The 18,756-nt window shown below is 41.5% G+C and overlaps 3 protein-coding genes across 4 annotated transcripts; 2 read left to right on the top strand and 1 right to left on the bottom strand.

The window, feature by feature from the left end:
• Window positions 1-164: 164 nt before the first annotated feature.
• Window positions 165-7,597, top strand: rft1 (RFT1 homolog). Its single transcript, XM_017719252.2, has 13 exons — window positions 165-420; window positions 508-593; window positions 695-814; window positions 1,607-1,796; window positions 2,849-2,950; window positions 3,058-3,192; window positions 4,197-4,275; window positions 4,364-4,414; window positions 4,504-4,634; window positions 4,726-4,870; window positions 6,154-6,259; window positions 6,339-6,588; window positions 6,676-7,597. The coding sequence occupies exons 1-13, from the start codon at window positions 358-360 to the stop codon at window positions 6,838-6,840; spliced, it is 1,623 nt and encodes a 540-aa protein (XP_017574741.1). The 5' UTR covers window positions 165-357; the 3' UTR covers window positions 6,841-7,597.
• Window positions 7,598-8,707: 1,110 nt separating this feature from the next.
• Window positions 8,708-13,584, top strand: mustn1a (musculoskeletal, embryonic nuclear protein 1a). 2 transcript variants are annotated; one of them, XM_017718433.2, is made up of 3 exons: window positions 8,708-8,877; window positions 8,962-9,088; window positions 13,388-13,584. In XM_017718433.2, the coding sequence occupies exons 1-3, from the start codon at window positions 8,869-8,871 to the stop codon at window positions 13,474-13,476; spliced, it is 225 nt and encodes a 74-aa protein (XP_017573922.1). In that variant the 5' UTR covers window positions 8,708-8,868; the 3' UTR covers window positions 13,477-13,584. The 2 variants fall into 2 exon arrangements, with proteins under 2 accessions (XP_017573922.1, XP_017573914.1); XM_017718425.2 differs by having other exon boundaries at window positions 8,711-8,877; window positions 8,956-9,088.
• Window positions 13,585-13,784: 200 nt separating this feature from the next.
• ruvbl1 (RuvB-like AAA ATPase 1) lies at window positions 13,785-18,750 on the bottom strand. Its single transcript, XM_017719283.2, has 11 exons — window positions 18,484-18,750; window positions 17,886-17,972; window positions 17,612-17,744; window positions 16,599-16,750; window positions 16,427-16,516; window positions 15,863-16,012; window positions 15,678-15,741; window positions 15,370-15,568; window positions 14,913-15,015; window positions 14,411-14,502; window positions 13,785-14,220 (listed from the first exon to the last, which is right to left on the bottom strand). Exons 1-11 carry the CDS (start codon window positions 18,622-18,624, stop codon window positions 14,061-14,063), a joined length of 1,371 nt encoding a protein of 456 aa, XP_017574772.1. The 5' UTR covers window positions 18,625-18,750; the 3' UTR covers window positions 13,785-14,060.
• Between the last annotated feature and the right edge of the window lie 6 nt (window positions 18,751-18,756).

An 18,756-nucleotide genomic window follows, 5' to 3' on the forward strand; every position in this document is an offset into this window, starting at 1 on the left:
CTTTTTCTGGAGGACTACAGTTTACACACATAATGTAAACTATATAATATCCACCAAAATGTCCGCTCGCAATGTTTTATACCGAGATTATTTTGTAGTGGTTAAATTTCTGCACTTTTATTATGAAAGAACGTGTCTTTTCAGTGATCAGGAAGTAAACCGTGTTTTGTATTTTGCCAGCATGTCAGCTGTGTTAGGATCGTTGTGAGTGTTTTGTGTAATTGCTGGAATACAGCAGCGCATGTATTGATGTTTACAATGACAGATAAACATACAAACCAATAATCTGAGAGGCGAATTTTGCGCCCGGTGGGTTTACCTGCTCTGAACTGTGAGAGCAGAGTTTAGCAGTTTACCATGGGCTCCCAGGACGATCTCAAGAGTGCATCAACTCTTGCATCCTACAATGTCTTGCTTCAGGTACTGACGTTCCAGCGTTTAAGTATATTGTTACACGTAAATAGGCATAGCAGTGGGGCTAACCTGACTGGGTTTTTTTATATTTAGGTGATGTTCCGCCTGCTCACCTTCTTCCTGAATGCTTTTACTCTGCGCTTCGTGTCCAAGGAATTAATAGGTGTAGTAAACGTCAGGTACGCCGGCAGTACGTGCTGGACTTATCTACTTTGGTTAATCGTCGTTAGCGATTATGTTGTACATTTACTTTGAGACTCACTAAAGCGCTTGTGTTCAGGTTGATGCTTCTGTACACCACGCTGGTTTTCCTGTCCAGAGAAGCGTTCAGGAGGGCGTGTCTAAGCGGTGAAGGGGAGGGGCGTAACTGGAGACAAGTCATCAACCTGTTGTGGCTTACGTAAGTATTCAGTTTGTTTTTATTGCGCTTTTTACAGCGGGATGTTGGGTGATTTACCACAGCGTGACTAAGATAAAAATGGAAATGCATGAAAAACATCCACTCATAATTTCTGTGACGCAGTATACCCCCCAAAAAGAGAAGACCATACATTGATTTCCAAAAGTTAGAATATAAAATTTAACAAGAAAATATTTTTTTGAGGTGTATGAAAAAGGAAACATAATTAAAGGAATGGACTCCCTCACACGCAGAGACTTAAAGAAAGAAATCAGCCAGCTAAAACTCTAAAAGTTGAGAGACAAAGAAGGAAAGAAAGAAAGACAAAAAAGGGGGCAGATGGGAGCGCACACCCCCCACTCGTGCTTAATCAAACCAGTTATAGCTTTATGCATCATATATGGAAATTAGCCAATCTACATGTACAATTGCTGATTCATGATTGACTTGGAATGGTTTACATTCAGTCAGCAATATTGTCCATTGTGTTCCCTCACAGCATAATAGAATTTCATCACTCATTACTTCTGCTTTTCTGCTTTATTTCAAAATAAATAGTCAATCATGGTAAACATCATTTAGGAGACATGTCACTATCCCTGCCTTTAAACATGACAGCCAGTAATGCTGATTAAAATTATGAACAGCTGCTGCTGTTTGAAAACTGAGAATTTAGCCAGTAGAAACAGCCCATAACTAGCAGCCTTGAAGTAAAGTCTTTATAAATGAAATATAAAGCTTTTACAGCTATTTTGAAAAGAAAATGAATTACTTTCTGTTTTTGGTTCTCAGGCTCCCACTTGGTTGTCTCTGGGGTGCGCTGCTGGTGTGTGTGTGGTGGTGGCTGCTCAAGGCTCCAGATCCTGAGGCTGTTCCACATTACGTCCCTGCTGTGGGATTCTTTTGCCTGGCTGCTCTTATGGAGTTGCTGGCTGAGCCGCTCTGGGTCCTTGCACACGCACACATGCTCGTCCGCTTAAAGGCATGTGAGACTGTCTTTACTGACACTACTTTCTAGGGTCCATATCCCACATTTTCTTCTATAATAATACCATCTTTATTTATAGGACATGGTTCATACCAGTGGGAGCTCAAAGTGCTTTACAGACAGGTGATAAAGCAATTATTATGAATGTTCCTTTAAAATCATATAAGGCAGACAGATCAAATTGAAAAGATGAATACCAAGAGAGACCATTCTTTTTGGAAAATGAATTTGCAAACTTGCAAATTTTTAAATGCATGAGACACACTAGCAGAGAAGTTAGTTAGGTTAATTAGTCAGCCTGCAGTGGAAAAAAAGGACTTTGGTGTTATCTTTTAGTTTATTAATTACACTACAGAGGTTTGAATGTCTGGACCTTTTCATAGCATTATTGTAGGTTGAGATCTGTTCTTTGAGAATGGCATTATGTCTCTGCAGTTTAGCTTTCCTCATTCACCCACAGATTTTATGAGTATGCAAGTTTCTTCCAGTTTCTTCCAAGTTTCTTTCTTATCAGCTCAGAAGTCATTGTTGTATTTCATGAACTAATTTTATTTTCCCGTGAGACCCACTTATATCTTTAATTAGTACATGACCATTTTCTATTTCTTTTTATCATTTAAATTTAAACAAGGTGGTTTTGTTGCTGACATTTATAAATGACCTCTGACCTCTGATCTCTGTTCTGTGTTCATCATGTATTGTGCCCATATTCGAAAAGCGGTCTGTGCTGGAACACTTTGTGTAACTTTTGCATGAATGGAAGGGGCTGAAATTGCTGTAGGCTGAAAATACATACATACATGCATGGGCTGCTTTTTGCAGCATGACTGTCATGTATGGACTGTGTGGGCTGGGAATGAACAGTACCTTTTGAAACTTTTACAGTGTTTACATACTGTTTACATACAAATTCTCGTATTTAAAAAGCAAGGAATGTTTTGTTTTCCATGATATAGGCCCATTAATTTGTAAGTTAAGGGTGCCATACAACTTACATCTATCTTATAAAAAAACTCTCTTGATTGGTCCTCAAATTCTTTTTACAGGTGGTTGCTGAAAGCTTAGCAATGATTGCTAAATGTCTTGTCACTGTGGTGATGGTGGTCTCTGCTCCTGATTGGGGTCTCTACATATTCTCTGCTGCCCAGGTGAGGGTCTGTATGTACGTAAGCTGGTTAGATGTCTGTGTGGTGTTTTGTTTTCTTTCTTTTGCTGTGTCTGTATCTTTGTAACCTGTGTGTATATGTGTTTATAGTGTGTGTATGCAGGATTTCTACTTCTCTGTTACATCATCTACTTCCTCCAATTCCTTGGTTCTGAGGAGGCAAAGAAAAAGTCCTTCCCTCTGGATCACGTCTCACAGCTGCTGCCCACCAGATTGAACGGACAGGTAAAAGTTATACTTAAAATTTACACCTCTTGATGTTTTTCCTCCTTCCTATCAGGAATAGCTGTGATCTGCTGGCTTTTGGTACCACAGGAAAAAATTTATTTCAGCAACAATTCTATTAGTGATGTATTCTTTTGAATATGCTCTCAGCTTGTAAAGTTTGAAGTGATTAGTGATTTGAAGAGTAAAGCAACGTAAAAAGCTCACTTTAGAACAGAGAAATAGATTGTTTATGCAGATTAATGTTGAGTCTTCTTCCTGTAGCATCTAATCACAGCCATCTTGATAAGTGAGAACTGTGTGTTTGGAGGGGGGCGTCTAACTAGGCCTAGGAAATATGGCAATATTTATCGTTAATTACATTACATCACTGTATGCATATCTGAGCACATCTTAGATATTATAATGCAATTTCAGCCAATTAATTACAAAGAGAGCTTAAATAGTCCAGTTTAATTGGTTTAATTTAGTGCAGTACAGTATGTGAAATGTTAAATACAAACCACTTGATTCAGTTTTTGATTGTATTTTTAAATGTGTCTCTACTTTGTCTGTTCCAATTTATAAGATAAAAAAAATATTGTGACATATGGTGTATTATGAAAACCTTTTGGAGTATTGTGATATCATTTTTTTGCCATATTGCCCGTCTCTAATTCAAACCCCCCTCTTCCAATTCACCCCTCTTGCTAGTAGCTCAACACAGAGTCACACAATTTCACCATATTTTTCCCCCTACAGTGTCCCAGTTAATGTGATAACACACCTATGGGGGAAAAATCATTTATTTGATTATATTAATGAAAAATATCCATGTCAATTAGCATTCCGCTGACAGAATGACCTGCAGATAGAGGGTAAAATACTCGCTAAAGTACTACTATACCCAAACCAAGTGCTAAAATAAACTATTACAGTACATAATCACTACAATACATCTATATCATCATTTAAAAAAATGAAGTGACCCTCTCTAAGACAAATGCTGGTGTTTGTCTGTGTAGCCTCTGATAAACTGGAAGCTTGCCACACTGACTTGGAGTTTCTTCAAACAGTCCTTCCTCAAACAGATACTCACAGAAGGTAAAGTGTGTATATACTTACATCACATTTTTAATATGTGCATTTTCCCCAAATGTCAAAGGTATTTTGATTAAAATGTATGTTTCAGGCGAGCGTTATGTAATGACCTTCCTGAATGTGCTCAACTTTGGAGACCAGGGTGAGTACATTCATTTTGGTAGAAAGCAGCTTTAAGTCATATTTTTATGTCAGTTTGACTCACTTTCCCCAGGTCTGTTTTTTCTTTAGGGGTGTATGATATAGTGAACAATCTTGGCTCAATGGTGGCTCGGTTTCTCTTCCTGCCAATTGAGGAGAGTTTCTATGTGTTCTTTGCCAAAGTGTTGGAGCGAGGGCAGGACGTACGGCAGCAGAAACAGGTCAGTGCAACCAGTAACACACTTGCCCTGAGCCATTCAGCCAGTAAAGTACGAGCCTGGATGGAAATAATGAGTGTTATTTGGTCCACAGGAGGAGGTTTCCATAGCATCAAATGTACTGGAATGTCTGCTGAAGCTGGTTCTCTTGATTGGTCTGATTATCACTGCATTTGGTTACTCCTATTCTTACCTGGCCCTCGATATGTATGGGGGGGGACTTCTGAGCAGCGGGACAGGTAAAACAAACACACATATACAGGTACACACGCAGACAGAGGCCCCAAAATGTATATGGACATTTTCAAAGTCACATATTAAAAAGTTTTTTTTTTCTTTTTCTAAAATGACCATGATCGGGGTCCTCTTTGTGTGGAGTTAGCATGTTCTCCATGTGTCTGCTTGGGTTTCCTCCGGGTTCTCTGGTTTCCTCCCACAGTCCAAAGACATGCAGTCAGGCCCATTGGATATGCTACATTGCCCCTAGGTGTGAATGTGTGAGCGACTGTGTCTGTCTGTCTGCCCTGCGATGGACTGGCGATCTGTCCAGGGTGTATCCTGCCTTCCGCCCGATGACTGCTGGGATAGGCTCCAGCACCCCTCCGCGACCCTGATGGAGAAGCGGCTTGGAAAATGGATGGATGGATGGATGGATAAAATGACCATTTTGGATATACAGCACTGTGCAAAAGTCTAGAGACCACACCATTTTTTGCACCAGCAGAAAACCGTTACATACTTATTATTTAATGGAAGATTATGCAGAAGACTCAACAAGGAAAATATAGTATCAGTTTTTTTTAGCATTTGTTGTGTCCACCATTTTCCTTTAGTACAGCTTTCATTCTTTGCAGGAGACTTACTTTAAGAATAAGTTCAGTCTTGGTATTTGGTTGCATTTTCTGCTTCTCACAATCCAAGTAATCTGAAATACATTCAGTGATGCTAAGATCTGGCCAGTTTATTGTTCTGAGCACATCGGCAACTTCTTTGTTTGATTTGCAAGTGTTCATCTTATTTTACTTTTTTCTTTTCTTAGTAATGGCTTTTTGTACACATCCTTTCAGACTCATGGTGCTGTCACCTTCTCACAGTGGAAGGATGGACAGAAACACCTGTATATTTTTTCAGATCTGAAGAAAGATTGGCGCTTGATTCTTTTTTTTCTCCTATCTCTCAAAGATAAAAGCTTTAAGCACTGTTTATCTGATGGGGACAGTTTTCATGGTCCTCCTGGTCTTGTTAGATTTGTTAAGAGTCCCATTTTCTTTTGTTTTGTTTTCATTTTTTCACATATTTTCCTTTGAACTTTCTCCTTCCTTATACAAGTGGATTATATCCGATCTTATCAGAAACAGCTCATGAAAATGAATAACTTGTATTTATATTTTGATTGGAAATGTAAAAAATAAATAAAGGATGGTCTCTGACTTTTGCACAGGACTGTATGAAGTTACCTGTAATAGTAATGTTTTTTTAGCATTTTATGGTAATATAACATTTTTTTTTTTGCTTATTTCAGGGCCTTCTCTTTTGCGTTGCTACAGTTTCTACGTACTTCTTTTAGCCATCAATGGTGTAACAGAGTGTTTTGTCTTTGCTGCCATGAGCAAAGAGGAAGTGGACAGGTTTGTCTTTGTAGCTATTTTCTAAACATTTGTTTTTTAAATATGCAAGTATGTCTTAATAATATTGGTTTGTTTGTAGGTATAACCTAGTGATGCTGGGACTGTCTGCATCCTTTCTGCTGCTTTCCTATTGGCTGACTTGGCTGTTTGGGGGCATGGGCTTCATTTTGGCAAACTGCTGTAACATGGGACTGCGAATCATGCACAGTCTAATTTACATACACCGCTACTTCCAGCACAGTGTCCACACCCCTCTATCTGGACTCCACCCACATCCTGCTCTGCTGATCGCCCTCATGATGAGCTTTGTCCTCACAGGCTTTTCAGAGGTAAAGCTGCGAACAGTTAATATTTATGTGAGGTCTGTTATGTAAAATCAGTGCATCTGATTTGTTTTTCTTCTGTGTGTATTTCAGCGTATGTTGTGCTGTGACAGCGGCTGGTTGCTAAGGCTGGCGCACATCACCATTGGAGCAGTTTGTTTACTGGGTGTGGTCATCGTTGCGTTTCTTACAGAAACCAGACTTGTTCAATTCATTAGAACTCAGCTATTACCCAAATACAGCAAGAAAGACACGTGAACTTATATGATAAAACTTTGACCTTGAATTAAGATGCAGCTGTGAGTTTGATGTTCAGTTGTGGACCAAATATTGCCTTGTTTGATTTAGGCTTCTATGAACACTGTATAGATAATCTAGAAATATTCTTAACATTTTGAATGTTTTCTTAAGATTGGTCACAAGCTTTTTTTATAAATCTGAAACACCTAAAATACTTTCGACCCATGTCTGTCGGCTTTTTATAAATATTAATGATATGAAAAAATATACAATGTAAACGGTGCATGACTGTTGAGGATGTTCATCCGTGAAGTTCAGATGCACAAAAACGGATCTCTTGTTTGTTTTTCTTTGTTTTAGACTCTCTTATATATCTAAAAACCAACCATTATTAACTCCTGCACTAACTTAACAAGTGTGAATTTCCAAAGTTATGAATCTGCAAATGTTCTCTCTGTGAGAAACTACAATTATTCACTTCTTGGTGTGCTTATCCTTTATTCACGATGAACCCTGAAGTAGTATGCAGTTATTACAGTTAGTCAAATAAATGAACTTCTGATAGCGGAGAGTGGTTACAGTTTTATTTAAAATTTTGTGTTTTCTTAATTGAGGTTGGTGATGTGGTGATAGTAAAATCTATGATTTTAGTAAAGACAAGTTTTGGTTTTTGGCTGTGTTATACAGTACATTTATTTGGAACGAAAATATTGAAGGGGAAAAACTGAAAAAGTATTAATAAAATGGTTTCTGTCAAAGTGTGGTAAGCCTCTTACACTGTTTCAAGCCTCCTTTATCCAAATTCTGAGATTTCAGGCTAATGACAGGCTAATGTCTGTTACATCTTCTGACTTGTGTTGCACTAAAAGGGACATTTAAATTTTTGCAAATATTTTTGCAGAATTTAGTTTTAGAGATGTAAGCAAAGATATTTAAAGTTTTGATTCAGTGGTGGTGATAGAAACCAGGACACACACACACACAAACCACTTTTTAAAGTAAATCTCATTGTCTCTTCACTCATTTTCCATTTTATCAGGTCCATCTACCACATAGGTGGGTTTGTTTTGTACTTCTACAGACTGGGTCCATCTGTTTCTGTGCATACATTATTAGCCTCCTTTTACTCTGTTCTTCAATGGTCAGGACACCCACAGGACCAACACAGAGCAGGTATTATTTGGTGGTGGATCACTTTCAGCACTGAAACTGATGACACTGATGTAGTGGTGGTGTGGTAGTGTGTGTTGTGCTGGTGTGAGTGGATCAGACACAGCATTATTGCTGTGGTTTTTGTTCCATTTACTTGTGCAACACTCAGTAACACTCCACCACTACGTGAGCGTCACTACACAAATAATGCCTGCTCTGTGGTGGTCTTGACGATTGAGGAAATGGGTAAAAGGGGGCTAACAAAGCACACTATGTACTACATGATCCACCTGTTTCTATGCATATTTTGTGTATGTTTATATTTTTGTTCAAACACATCCTCTGAGGTTTTATATGTAATGTTGATGATGGTGAAACAGATTTATGTAACTGACTCTCTACTGCACAGTATGTCATTTCAGGAGAATGAGACAACAGTGAGAACAGTCAGTCTACACAATGACCTAAAAACAGCACTAATTAAAACCATGTGGTGCACCAACACGAATGTACAACATCAGAGTGTGATCCAGCACCACTACCTCACATGCTCACCTAAGAGTACATAAGTTTGTCATTGCTGGATTGAAGGAAGCATCTGGAACAAACAGCCGTCACCCCATTATTATCATATACATCACCGTGAGAATGGAGGGAGTGAGGAGAGAAGGAGGAGGAGTTAAAGAGTGACTCATGTTCTGGCTAAAAGTATTATAGTCCCCTAGGGTTTGTATGTGGACAGAATTCTGGAAGGGAAGGGTGTGTGTGTATAAATAGGGATAATAGAGGAAAGGAAGGAAGGAAGCAGAGAAACTAAAAGCAAACAAGACTTCAACTACAAGCTGCAGTGAAGTTTTGGAGGATTCAATATCTAGAAGCTCCTGAACTGTGAGCATGTCTCAGGTACATGAAAGCAACTTATTAGAACAACAAAAGAAGCCTTTCAGCAGCAGAGGAACGTTAATCCTCCCTTTTCTCTAGCTACAGGAGGAGGAAGAGGAGGGGAAGGTGAAGAGGCTAGAGGTGAGAGATGAAGACCTGATCCAAGCGAGGGATAAGCTGGCCTTTGGGACGGAGGTGAAGAGTAAGACCTTTCAGGTGATGGAGGAATGCGGTGAGTGGAGTGATGACCTTGTGATCTCAGCACTAAATAAGTGTGCGTGTGCAGGCAGTGCTGGTGAGTGGGTCACTGGGACCCTGATGTGAAACTGTAGGTAAGATTCAGAGCAGGGCTGCTTCTCTGAAGGGGTTTAAAATGAGTGTGTCTGTGTGTATGGTCTGCTGGCTCTGCTGCTGTTTCCACTCCATATAAAGTAGCACAGGCTCTCAGGGCTGGGACACACAAATACACTCTAGGGAGTAACAAATGTGTTTATATGGACGTTTCTAGTCTAGCCTGTATGCATCTGCCTCAATAATAAGTGGACTGATTGTCACATAATTGCTTAAGACTTACGAAACAACCCACTGTTTAGTTAAGGATATAGGTTATAATATGGAAGCTTAAGTCCACCAGGCAGGTCTTTTTCTGACTCAACTTGAAATTTTGAGTTAATATCTCAAAATAATTTGTTTCTCTAAATTTTGACTTACTACATCAAAATAATCTTATTTTATTTTCTCAAAGGTGTAACTTAATATCTTGAAATAATTAATTTCACAAAACATTGACTTGCTATGTCACAGTAATAACTTATTTTCTCCAAATCTTAATTTACCATCTCAGAATCTACTGTTAAAACTATGATTTATTTTCTTAACATTTTGACCAAGGATCTCAAATTAATGACATTTTCTCAAGATACTGACTTACTGAGTCAAAGAAATTACTTTTCAAAATAATTACTTAGAACACTATAATGACTTTTGCTCAAATAGATCGTTACTTTCTTTAAATTTAATGTCATTATTTCTGACAATTTGTCAATATTTTGATGTCATTATTTCAAGATATAAAGTCAATATTTCAAGAAAACCATCCATCCATCCATCCATTATCTTCCGCTTCTCCGGGGTTCGGGTCGCGGGGGCAGCATCCTAAGCAATGAAGCCCAGACCTCCCTTTCCCCAGCCACTTCCACCAGCTCTCCAAGGGGGATTCCGAGGCGCTCCCAGGCCAGCTGGGCGATATAGTCGCGCCAGCGTGTCCTGGGTCTTCCCCGGGGTCTCCTCCCAGATGGACTCGCCTGTGACACCTCCCGAGGGAGACGTCCAGGAGGCATCCTAACCAGGTGCCCGAACCACCTCAGCTGGCTCCTCTCGACGTGAAGAAGCAGCGGCTCTACTTCGAGTCCCTCCCGGATGACTGAACTTCTCACCCTATCTCTAAGGGAGAGTCCAGACACCCTGCGGACGAAACTCATTTCGGCCGCTTGTATTCGCGATCTTATTCTTTCGGTCATTACCCAAAGCTCGTGACCAGAGGTGAGGGTGGGAACGTAGATCGACCGGTAAATCGAGAGCCTTGCCTTATGGCTCAGCTCTTTCTTTACCACAACAGACCGGTAAAGAGCCCGCATCACTGCTGACCCAGCACCAATCCGCCTGTCAATCTCCCGCTCCCTTGTACCATCACTCGTGAACAAGACCCCGAGATACTTGAACTCCTCCACTTGAGGCAAGAGCCTATCCCCGACCCAGAGAGGGCTCTCCAGCCTTTTCCGCCTGAGAACCATGGTCTCGGATTTAGAGATACTGATTCTCATCCCAGCCGCTTCACACTCGGCTGCAAACCGATCCAGCGAAAGCTGAAGTTCGCGGCCTGATGTCCCCAATAGGACCACATCATCTGCAAACAGCAGCGATGTGACCCTGAGGTCACCAAACCGGACACCCTCCATCCCTTGACTGCGCCTAGAAATTCTATCCATAAAAATTATGAATAGAATCGGTGACAAAGGGCAGCCCTGACGGAGTCCAACTCTCACTGGGAATGAGTCTGACTTACTGCCGGCTATGCGAACCAAACTCCAGCTTTGTTTGTACAGGGCCTGAATGGCTCTTAACAAAGAGCCATGTACCCCGTACTCCCGAAGCACCTCCCACAGAATACCCCGGGGAACACAGTCGAATGCCTTCTCCAGATCCACAAAGCACATGTGGACTGGTTGGACAAACTCCCATGAACCCTCCAGAATCCTGGAGAGGGTGAAGAGTTGGTCCAGTGTTCCACGACCAGGGCGGAATCCGCACTGTTCCTCCTGGATCTGAGGTTCGACTATGAGCCGGACTCTCTTCTCCAGTACCCCTGCATAGACCGTGCCAGGGAGGCTGAGGAGTGTGATTCCCCTGTAGTTGGAACACACCCTCCGGTCCCCTTTTTTAAAAAGAGGCACCACCACCCCAGTCTGCCAATCCAGTGGCACCGCCCCCGATGTCCACGCAATGTTGAAAAGGCGTGTCAGCCAAGACAGCCCCACAACATCCAGAGCCTTGAGGAACTCAGGGCGGATCTCATCCACCCCTGGAGCCTTGCCACCAAGGAGCTTCTTAACTACCTTAGCGACTTCGGCCTCAGTAATGGACAAGCCTATTCCCATGTCCCCAGACTCAGCCTCCTCACTGGAGAACGTGTCGGCGGGATTGAGAAGGTCCTCAAAGTATTCCTTCCACCGCCCAATGACGTCTTCAGTCGAAGTCAGCAGCACACCATCTCCACTATATACAGTGCTAGTGGCACACTGCTTTCCCCTTCTGAGTCGCCTGACGGTTTGCCAGAATCTTTTCGGAGCCGACTTAAAGTCACTTTCCAAGGCCTCACCGAATTCCTCCCATACACAGGTTTTTGCCTTGGCGACAACTGAAGCCACAGATTGCTTGGCCTGTCGATACCTGCCAGCTGCCTCTGGTGTCCCACAGGCCAACCATGCCCGGTAGGACTCCTTCTTCAGCTTGACGGCATCTCTCACCTGGGGTGTCCACCACCGGGTTCGAGGATTACCGCCCCGACAGGCACCAACTACCTTACGGCCACAGCTACAGTCAGCCGCTTCAGCAATGGAGGAACGGAACATGGCCCATTCTGAGTCTATGTCCCCCACCTCCCCCGATATCTGGTCAAAGTTCTGACGGAGGTGTGAGTTGAAGATCAATCTGACAGGTTCTTCTGCCAGACGTTCCCAGCAAACCCTCACTATACGTTTGGGCTTGCCTGGTCTGACCGGCATCTTCCCCCACCACCTGAACCAACTCACCACCAGGTGGTGATCAGTTGACAGCTCAGCTCCTCTCTTTACCCGAGTGTCCAAAACACATGACCGCAAGTCCGATGACACGACTACAAAGTCAATCATTGAACTGCGGCCTAGGGTGTCCTGGTGCCATGTGCACTTATGGACACATCCTTGTGTTCAAACATGGTGTTCGCTACCCTCTCGTCCACCGGAGAAAACCCCAACATACAGGCACCGAGTCGAGGGGCTATGAGAAAGCCCACACCTGCCCGCCACCTCTCACCATGGGCAACTCCAGAAAAGAATAAGTCCAGCCCCTCTCAAGGAGATTGGACCCAGAGCCCAAGCTGTGTGTTGAGGTGAGCCCGACTATATCTAGCCGGTATTCTCTCAACCTCACGCACCAACTCAGGCTCCTTCCCCGCTAGGGAGGTAACGTTCCAAGTTCCAAAAGCCAGTTTCAGCAACCGAGGATCAGAACGCCAAGGCCCACGCCTTCGGACACTGCCCGATCCACAAAGCACCGAACCCCTACTACTGCCCCTCCCATTGGTGCTGGGTCGATGGGAGGGGGGACTCATGTAACTCCTTCGGGCTGGGCCCGGCCGGGCACCATGAGTAAATGCCCGGCCACCAGACGCTCGCTGGCGAGCCCCTCCCCCAGGCCTGGCTCCAGGGTGGGGCCCCGGTAACCCTGTTCCGGGCAGGGTACACAAGTCCTGTTTTTGTGTCTTCATAGGGGTTATTATGGATCACACTTTGTCTGACCTGTCACCTAGGACCAGTTTGCCATGGGAGACCCTACCAGGAGCTTTTGCTCCAGACAACATAGCTCCTAAGATCATTCAAGCACGCAAACCCCTCCACCACGATATGGTGGTGATCCAAGGAGAGGATTTCAAGAAAACAAGTAATTAATTCAAGATAACTCAACATTTTGAGAACACAAGCCATTCTTTCTAGATTTTAAGGCAAGATTTCAAGAAAAGGAGTCCTTATTTCAAGATTCTGGGTCAGAAAATAATTAAGATTTTAAGTAAATATTTAAAAAAAAATAATGCAATGAGCCCCAAATAGACTAAAACATGCTCTTCCAGAGTACAATCCATACATCAAATCAGTTTAAAATACTTCAACAACAACAACGTCTGATGATAAAGTCTTTAAAACAATTACTATCAACTAGTACTATTATCGTGTTTCCCTGTCTGAAAGCGTGTCAATGTGTTTTCTTCCATCAGAGCGTGTTGGAAAAGTCGCTCCATCCGTGTTCAGCAATGTTCGCTCAGGTGGAGAGACTGTCTTCAACAAACCCAGCAAGAAAAAGTAGAACTCTCAGAGAAGAATTCAAGTTTCAGCACTACAGATTTACAGAATTTGTCTTGTGTGCTGAAATGAGTTAAGAAAAATGTTCAATAAAAACTTTAAAAGTCTTGCATAATGAGCTTTGAGTCACTAAGGACAGCTGCGATTACCTGCTCTATACTGAATGCTTTGTCACTTTAAAGTATGTCTTTTATATAGTTACTTGATTAAAATATCATAGTTATGTTGTTTCAAAACCTTAAAGTTTTGTTTGAATGGAGACGTGCAGTGAGGTACAGTGTCAGGTATGTCAAATATTAAACATACAGTGCATGATTAGAAAGACATACATTTATTTAAATTCCTTACATCGCTTTTTACATCTGAACAATAACAAACATTAACAGTATGTAAAAGTCTTCAGCTCAAAAGGCTAAAAAAAGAAAAAAGTCACAGACCTGCATTAAGTAGAAGGATGATAGGTAAAAGTAATTCTTATTTGACAGGAATTTTGGGGGGCAATGAGACTGGATTGGCCTGTGCATGTTTTCCTTGAATAGATTAATGGTGAATTATAGGGCCAGTACAGCAAAGGGTTGAATGGGAGAGTTACTTCATGAACTTGGTGTGCTGGTCCTGTAGGATCTTTGCTGAAGACTTGGCGTCGTAGAACAGCTCATTTATTTCTTCCACCTGCTCTCTTTCTACTCCTTCCTTACCCTGAACTCGTGCCAGCAGATTGGCTGGAGTCAAGAGCTGCACTGAATACCTGCACACACAAATACGCATACCTCAAATAATCAATGATTTAAGTGTGCTGTGAACTGCTTAGAGTATTCAGAGATGATACAGAACACCAAGATCCTTTTATAAGATCTAAACAGCGATCTGTTTTGTTAGAGGATATGACATTATAGGCTATTTGTGGGAATGAGTCATGAGTGTGATTTTCAAGTTACCTGAGGGTTGTCTTGGTGCCAATCTCTCCCAGGTGAGTTAAAGCCTCCTCACTAATGTTGATGCCTTCTATCTGAGCTCGAATTTTAATGATCTGCAAAGACAGACACACAGAATTAAGCACATATTTTTGTACTATTTAAACAGTATTAGTTCTACACAGGGAGGTGAGGTAATATAATTTTTACCAGCATTTGTAAGTTATCTTAGTCCCATCCAAATCTACCATGTCAGTAGTGTTTTATAGACTATGTGCTTTTAGCTGTTTGGGGTAAGCAAAATAGTGACTAAATGAAAAGTTTTGACGTGTTTTCTACTCTTCAGCGCATAAATTGTGTAGCTACAATTTATTCCAATCCTTCTAACTCATACCAGGACTTCTTATCCAGCAGATTCAGTCAAACATTTCAGACACCCTGTGATAAAATCACATTACCCTACCTCACCATGGAAAAATAATCATGTTTGAATAGGTCTTGTCTCTTTTTCTGGGTAAGCTTTCACCTGTTTCATTTCCTGAGGAGTGTACAGCATGGTTCTGATGATCATGACTCGATCCAGTAGGTCGAGTGGTATTCCATGAGGAGAACTGATATCCTCTGTCCCCCTGAGAAAAAACATTTATTGGCTTGCATCAGCTTAAATAATCACTCATAGCCATGCAAATTCACAAACTACATTTGTTCCATCTGTTCAAAGTCTTCAAAACTAAAGCTCACATTCTTAAAGTTCAATAAACGTATTTAATACCTTATCTTCATAACACATACACGTATTACATATTAGTTAGTAATAGTAATTACATAATTCATAGTACTAACCAAGTCATAAGTCTTAAAATTAATATAAAAAAAAAATAAAAATAAGGTTCAGGGGTTAAAAGACTACATACACAATATTTCACGTCTCCACGTAGACATCCATCTTTATAAAGGCTTTAAAAAAAATAAGTAAGTCCTACCTAATGAGGCAGTTTCCTCGGTTGGATGCAAACACTACAATGGGAGCGATGGAACTCTCCAGAGCTCGGTGCAGGTACGTGAAACACTCAATGTCCAGCATGTGAACCTCATCAATGAACAACACACCAGGCACAAGTTCTGCCACACCTTGATCTATGTACCTATTCACTACCTTATTAATCTCCCCTCGCAGCTTATCTACAAACACAGACACAACGGGTTAGCATGGTAGTAATGAAGTTAGATTGTGCATATATTAAACCAACTTAACAGAATAAAATGATATTTCTGTTGGAAAGTGTCCTACCTGTGATCTCAGTCTTCTTGGGTTTCATTAGCTGACCCATCATAGACAGAATGTCCTGGCCTCCCTGACACACATAGCAAGAATAAGTGCAAAACTGATTTATACACTCAAACATATTTAACTTTAAAGCTTTTGAGATACAGTTTATGTTCTGTGCATATGCGAGTCAGTGATTTTATGTATACCTGAGGTCGTGCATTAGCTACATCCAGGTCATGTAGCGTAACATCTTGTATAATCTCTTTCTTCTTGTGCACATCTCCTTTGGGCAATGGCACATATTCTTCTGCCTCCAAATCAAATTCTGTTGCAAATGTGTCACAACGTCCCTGCCTCTGTGGACCAGTAACAGCGCAGAATACAGAATGAGAACAGTTGTAAACATTAAGTATCATATGTTTACAGAAGATTAACCATTCACCAATCTTATAACCAGAGTTATATGTACACAATACATTCAACCAAACATCTTTCCTCCATGTCTACTTCACCTTTGTCAAAAAACAGGTGACCTCTTTTTAAGAAGGCGTCTTTGGAAAGTCAGTACTGTTGAAAGTGAGAAGGCAATGCAAGGAACTGTGCCACAATATGTATGGAGAGTATGAAAGGTCTGTCAACAGTATGAAATATAGTCTTGTCTTTAATCCTTTGCCAGACGGCCTGCCCACCTGCACTGACTAAAGGATACATCAACACACCAAACCTGGAAGCGTGCAAGAGACAGAGCAATAGTCTGTGTGAGTCCTAACCTTGACTGCCCCACTGTTGGCTTCAATGTAGATGACATCACCAACCTCCACCCTCTCCTTCTGCAGACTCTCATAGATACTGGGATCAAGCTATGAAACAGAGAAACAGAATAAATGGTGCATTTATTTACAAGCCATATTTTTCCCAATTTCACAAAAAATAGTTGCTTACCTTCAGCTGTTTAGTACCCTTCGCTGTCTTCAGGCCAATGATGACATGACTGATAGTTTTTCCATAGCCGCCCATTGGATTCTCCGTCTCACATGGGGTCAACTCAGTCACCTCACCTTCATACACTTCTTTAGTCTCCTTAATTCTCAGACCTACACATTTATATGAAACAATTTGACTGCAGAAAAAAAATAGTTCAAACAAAACTATTTCAAATGTAAGCAAACCAAAATAAGGAATTCACAGGAAAGCATCAATATGGGAATTATGCCATTACCCAATAGTTTTCATGTACATGCCTGCCTAGGCCTATATATAAACATTTAGAAAATCTAAAAATATGGATTAGCATTACAGATAAATGTACAGGTTAGCTGCATAGAGTTGCAAATGCAGTAAAATGTAGACAGTTTCTTCATCTGTTGGCAAAGCAGGTGGATGTAATGCAATAGAGTGGGTTAATAACAGATTAGCTTCTCCGTTCACACAGTAGCCGCTGTTTCACCTGTACACTGCCTTTTGGTGTCAGGTAACCACATGTGTGCGGGTGTGTATGCACGAGCCAAAAGCAAAGGGCAAATGTCGGGAGCATGATGACAGCAGTATAATAGACCCTCTCTGGTCTCATAGAGTACTTTTCTTTTTTTTGAGCGACTGTAATGTACGCCTCCTTCTTGCTCCATTTCTTTTCTATTTCCTCACACCTGACAGGTTAGATCAACACATACAAGCATGCGTATGTGTGTGCACGTGTGTGTAATAAATAAATAAATAAATATATATATATTTTTTTAATTACACACATTTATAAAACAATTTCCTCTCTCAGGAGGGCAAGTTTGGCGGTTTTCCTGTTTGAATACATCTGATTAATCTCAGCATTAAATAACTAGATTTAGTTGTTGTGTCAGATTAGAGAAATCAGCAAACTGTGCTGGACTCTGGCTCTCAGTTCCCCTCTTCTGCTATGGAGGGGCTTCAATTCTTCTTAGATGTATGAATGTAGGACTCACCAATAGCTCTTCTGAAGTTCTCCATTAGTACCTCCGTCTTCTTGATCTCTGATGAGTACACTTCACTGCCCACCATGGGACAGAAAGGCACCTTATTCCCCAGCTCCTGTGCCATGGCCAATGCTAGAGCCGTCTGTAAGACACAAACACATGTTCATCAATCCAACAAGGAGCAACTCATAATTATTCATGCATGCAATGCCAGACATGTCAGTGCTTTCAGGCACAACAGTCCACGCTGAGGGGAAAAAGTAACCACTATTCGTCTAGATACCTTTCCAGTTCCAGGTGGTCCCGCTAGCAATACAGCTCTGCCTGCCATCTTTTTGGAACGAATCAGTTCTACGATGATGCCACAGGCCTGAACAAAGGGGAAAAAATAACACTCAAACTTCAAAACTCATGTTATGCGTTAACGTTAACGTGTTCTGTTTTCCAAGTTCATGCAGTGCAGATGTGTTCTCCATGTAAGTACAAACACAGTCAGCTACAGTTATTTATTAAACTCTTCAGGAGAGTGTCAGGTGTACGGTAGGGACAATAGCGCAGGAAATGTGCCTTGTTGAAGAGAAAAAAGTAAAATTTGACGTTAAAATAATTTATAATAAAATAATTTAATCTATTTGAATGCCGGGGTGTTACTTAGACATTTTACAACCAGTCCGTTTAGCAAAAAAATAATTAATATAACTTAATGCTACAGTATGAAGGCCATATTAGCTAACCGCTAGCTAGCTGAACATACTAAAGAGTTACACTTTTCATGACCCAGAGTAACTTAGCTTTGTTTCCTCACTGTTATTCATCAGTCTGGCCAACCAAATTGAACTAGTTAACTAGCAGGTTAGCACACCTAGCTAACCTAGAGTTACCTCTCTGGCGGCCTCCTGGCCCACCAGGCCGGACGCAGTCTGCTTAGCATTGCCGGCTTCGTCCAAGCCGAGGCCTTTCACGTGGCTGTGAGAAGCGATGCGCTGGGTCTTCGTGGTGCTTTTCACCTCCTCGATCTTCATGGCTCTCCGCTGTTGTCCGAAAATCTAAAAACACTTCTTTCTGCCTTCAACAGCGGCCGTCTACTCTCGACGCGACTACAAACACGGGGGACCGCGTTTCCATGAGGGTTACCAAGGAGATTTGGGGAAGTC

This window comes from Pygocentrus nattereri, chromosome 26 (genome assembly GCF_015220715.1).
Source record: "Pygocentrus nattereri isolate fPygNat1 chromosome 26, fPygNat1.pri, whole genome shotgun sequence".
Classification (NCBI taxonomy): domain Eukaryota; kingdom Metazoa; phylum Chordata; class Actinopteri; order Characiformes; family Serrasalmidae; genus Pygocentrus; species Pygocentrus nattereri.

What these genes read in the sequence shown, in the direction of transcription:
- rft1 (XM_017719252.2), top strand. Translation starts at nt 358, where the DNA reads ATGGGCTCCCAGGACGATCTCAAGAGTGCATCAACTCTTGCATCCTAC. An exon ending in ACATATTCTCTGCTGCCCAG is followed by an intron (nt 2,951 to 3,057) that starts GTGAGGGTCTGT and finishes ATGTGTTTATAG; the next exon opens with TGTGTGTATGCAGGATTTCT. An exon ending in ACTTCTGAGCAGCGGGACAG is followed by an intron (nt 4,871 to 6,153) that starts GTAAAACAAACA and finishes TGCTTATTTCAG; the next exon opens with GGCCTTCTCTTTTGCGTTGC.
- mustn1a (XM_017718425.2), top strand. An exon ending in TCAGGTGATGGAGGAATGCG is followed by an intron (nt 9,089 to 13,387) that starts GTGAGTGGAGTG and finishes TTCTTCCATCAG; the next exon opens with AGCGTGTTGGAAAAGTCGCT.
- ruvbl1 (XM_017719283.2), bottom strand. Translation starts at nt 18,624, where the DNA reads ATGAAGATCGAGGAGGTGAAAAGCACCACGAAGACCCAGCGCATCGCT. An exon ending in CCAACAGTGGGGCAGTCAAG is followed by an intron (nt 16,013 to 16,426) that starts GTTAGGACTCAC and finishes ACTGGTCCACAG; the next exon opens with AGGCAGGGACGTTGTGACAC. An exon ending in CAAGAAGACTGAGATCACAG is followed by an intron (nt 15,569 to 15,677) that starts GTAGGACACTTT and finishes CTGTGTTTGTAG; the next exon opens with ATAAGCTGCGAGGGGAGATT.